General features: G+C 31.7%; 1 protein-coding gene across 1 annotated transcript; it reads right to left on the bottom strand.

Moving 5' to 3' along the window:
* Nucleotides 1-2,588: 2,588 nt before the first annotated feature.
* LOC131065346 (UDP-glycosyltransferase 91D2-like) lies at nt 2,589-3,504 on the bottom strand. The gene is made up of 2 exons (XM_057999837.2): nt 3,370-3,504; nt 2,589-3,176 (listed from the first exon to the last, which is right to left on the bottom strand). The coding sequence occupies exons 1-2, from the start codon at nt 3,502-3,504 to the stop codon at nt 2,589-2,591; spliced, it is 723 nt and encodes a 240-aa protein (XP_057855820.2).
* Nucleotides 3,505-3,892: the final 388 nt, after the last annotated feature.

Here is a 3,892-nt window from a genome sequence, read left to right as displayed (position 1 = left end):
GTATGAGGCAAAGAATCAAAATTAGATCTTAAAATTGCAAAGTCAGCTACACAGTTTGAAGATGAAGAATGGAGAACAATTTGAATCCTTTCTCAAAGGGATTGTAGAGTTGAGAGCTTCCTTACAAGCATTAGGAGAAAAGACTGATGATGTAGTTTTGGTGCCTATTGTTCAATCGGTACTACTGTCTAGATACAAGGTCTTTGTAACAACTTTGAATGTCATTAAGATGACGCCCATATTTGAGAAGCTAGTAAATCTTCTCCATAAAGAACAATCTATCACCCAAGAATAAGATCAGGATGATCATGCTATGACTATATGTCATAATGACAAGAAGCCTATGAAGAAATAACTAAAAATTAATATACTATAGATTATTTGATTCATACTACTAGTATGGATTTCCCAAGACATGACACTACATACATATGTAAAGGATGAATAGATCAAACCTCATTTAATCAACATGTAATTAGTTCCAAATAATTTTTTTAACATATATTGATTACTAAAATTAGTATAGGTTGATGTACCTTCTTTGACATAATTCTAGGACTATAAGGCCTATTTGAGGTGTTGAATAACCTATAGTCTTAAAATGTAATTTATAAGCCTTGATTTAAAATAAAAAATAATCAAGAAAATATGGAGAAAGTAACTAGACAAAGGCATTAGAGCACATCAACTAATGTCATATCATGGATATAAACAACAAATAAGTAGAAATGGTGTGTTTATATAGGGCATATATACTAGAGAGAAATTGATTCAGTTTATCTGGCTTTGTTAGGAAATTTTTATATTATACCAACTATTGATTCAAATGACATTGGCATCTTGAATAATTTTCTCACAAATAAAATTAATTTAAAGAAAACTTGAAAAAATAAAAAATGTTAATGGGTAGTCTACTTTAGTCAACCCCCTTGTGTTTATTATAATTAGATACACATGTGTACACCATATGATGAAAATATTCTATAATAAGACTATGTAAAATATATATTAAAATATAATGATGGATACAAATAATTTAAGCCTTAGGAGGTACAAGAAGACAACATTTAGTTACTAATTGAGAAGAGACACAAAATATTAGCATTGGGTTACATTTTATTGGAATCCTAAACATGTAATATATTATATTTGACTAATGAGTTTTAATGTTCATTATTTTGAAGTGATATAAGATAAGAAATTGTGTTGAACTACGAGTTAATATTGAGATTACTTTTTAGAGAAGTGGACATAGATAATGATGAATCATATAATGCCTTTGAAACTAATGAAATTTCTAAGACAACTTCGAATATAGTTGAAGAATTTAGTCCTCTTCCAAAGCCCAAGAGTCTTCAATAAATTTATTAAAATTATCAATGAATTAATTATGCTATTATGAACACCATAATTCAAATCAAGAAAATTGAAAAGGTATGAAATTTTTTATATTATATTATTATCTAAAGCCCCAACTTCATTTTAGATCTAAGTTATGAAAATAGAAATTAGTATATCTACTTTTCTGACTTGAAAATTGAATTCTCTAATGGATTTTCAAGGCTCTATTAGTAGAATTTGTATTTGTACATATAGGAACTAGTTGTAAAAGTAGGGTTTTGGAATAAAACACAAGTATCCGCCAAAGAATAATAAAAGGTCAATATTTCTTATGATTTTAACAAAAAAGTTGATTTGATGCATTTTGACATCTTTTTTGGCACCTCCATGCAAAAATAATTCTTGCTACATATCCCCAAATTTAATACATGTTTTGTCATAAAAATTACAACAAAAACACTAAGAAACAACTTAATATTCAGGTTCCCCTTTGTTCCACTACACAGAAAATTTCCCAATATAAATTGCAAATAGATTTATTAGTAAGTGAAAAACCAAACAAAATCTAGGAGAGGTCCAATATACCCATGAGTAGCATACCCTCCATGCGAAGAGCGTGATTCATAGGAACGATAAAAACACTAAGAAACAACTTAATATTCAAGTTCCCTTTTGTTCCATTACACAAAATTTATCCCAGTATAAATTGCAAATAGATTTGTCAGTAAGTGAAAAACCAAACAAAATCTAACAACTAATTAAGAAAAATCTAAATTCTACCTATTTTTCATTAAAAAAAATAAAACTGAAACCTTCCTATGTCAATATTTTTTTATACATGACAAATCAAATAAGTAATTTTGTTGACTTTGAAATTATTGAGTGATATGAAAGTTACTTGATAAAACAGTATTGTAAAAATCAACAAGCATTTACATTTACACAATTTTAAATATAAAATGACAATGACATTATTGAAAGTTGATTTTCAATGTATTACATTATAGATTTATCAAAACCTCTCCAATATAACTTCTTGAATAACCAACCTACAAGAAAGTAATGAATTATTTAATAAAAACTTTAATAAACTAATGAAAAATTGCAAGTCACTAAGGTGACTTTATTAGACTAAACCCTAATAGTCCAACAAATAGTTAAACCATTTGAAAGCACTAAAAGGAATACAATAACACAAACACCTAGAAATATAAATATGGATATAGATATAAACATAGACATATTTATCAAACAGTTTGTTTGCTGGGGGCTTTGTCCTTGAGTGCAGAGACAAAGTTGCTGAAGTTTGTTCGACGGACTTGGAAATCATTATTGGTCACCACCCTACTAATTTCCTCAACATTGGATTTGATCCGCTTTCCTTCTTCCTCCAGCATCACAACTCTTACAGCTTTAGCTACGTCCTCCTTAGTGAAAGAACCATCCTCCTCATTTCTTCTCACCTCCACTCCTAACTTCAAATCTTCATCAATTAGTCTTGCAGTTATGCCCTGCTCATAGTGGATTGGAAGAGCAACAAAAGGTTGTCCAAACCTCAGGCCTTCAATCACAGAATTCCACCCACAATGTGAAAGATATTCTCTAGTGGAAGGATGGTTCAAGATATGCAACTGAGGCACCCACTCTGCAATGACGAGTCCTCTGCCATGGGTGTGATCCTCAAAGCCTTGGTGTAACTCAGCTACCGCATTGCCAAGAAGAACACACAGGAAAAAATTTTTACATTCCTCCAAGCCCAACATGAGAGCACGGAGCTCTTGGGTGGTCAAAATGCATTCATTGCCGAAGGACGTAACCACCACAGAATGAGCAAGCTACATGTCCAGCCAGTCCAAGAAACAGTCTGCATCATGCTACAGTAGTAGGCTGGGCATGGAAATCCCCACGGGAAACATTCACTAGTACATTTGGACCTAATTTCTGATAGCTAATTGTTGGATTTACGATGACCAAATGTTGGACTTCTGACCAAGTTTACCGTCGAAAACTCGTCGTTGGCTTCCCAACGATGCCATTGGCGTTGGTAGTCTGACGATATTGTGAACTCCTCCGATGATGGCTATATTTGCACCTGTCACCACAAATATCGGCAGATTTTTGTCGGATTTCCAACAGATGTTTTGATTGCTCCTCGACGACCATTCAACATGGAAGTGACATCAGATATATAACATCCTTGTCGGACGTTTCATTAGTTATCATCAAAATTCTGACGATGAGAGATGATGTGGGTCAAATGGCTTTGCCGTCGGTGAATGAAAGCATTGAACGAGTTCTATTTGTAAAAATTGCATTAAACATTTATTATTTATTTGATTCAGTGTTATTTGTAAAAAATGCTTATCAATGATATTTCCTTTCTCCAAGAATTGTCTAGGATCTTTCCGTCAGATAATATTTAACATCGAATAACTAAATCTTTTCTTTACAAATTCTTATTTTATTTAATTATTATCTGAGCGTGAATTAAAATTTATATCTATACCGAAGCAGAACATACAAGATGAAGAGTCGTGTGCAAGCAAATTTC

Source organism: Cryptomeria japonica, chromosome 11 (genome assembly GCF_030272615.1).
Source record: "Cryptomeria japonica chromosome 11, Sugi_1.0, whole genome shotgun sequence".
Classification (NCBI taxonomy): Eukaryota; Viridiplantae; Streptophyta; class Pinopsida; order Cupressales; family Cupressaceae; genus Cryptomeria; species Cryptomeria japonica.
The sequence above is the reverse complement of the archived record's forward strand: the minus strand, read 5'-3'. Positions and strand labels throughout refer to the sequence as shown.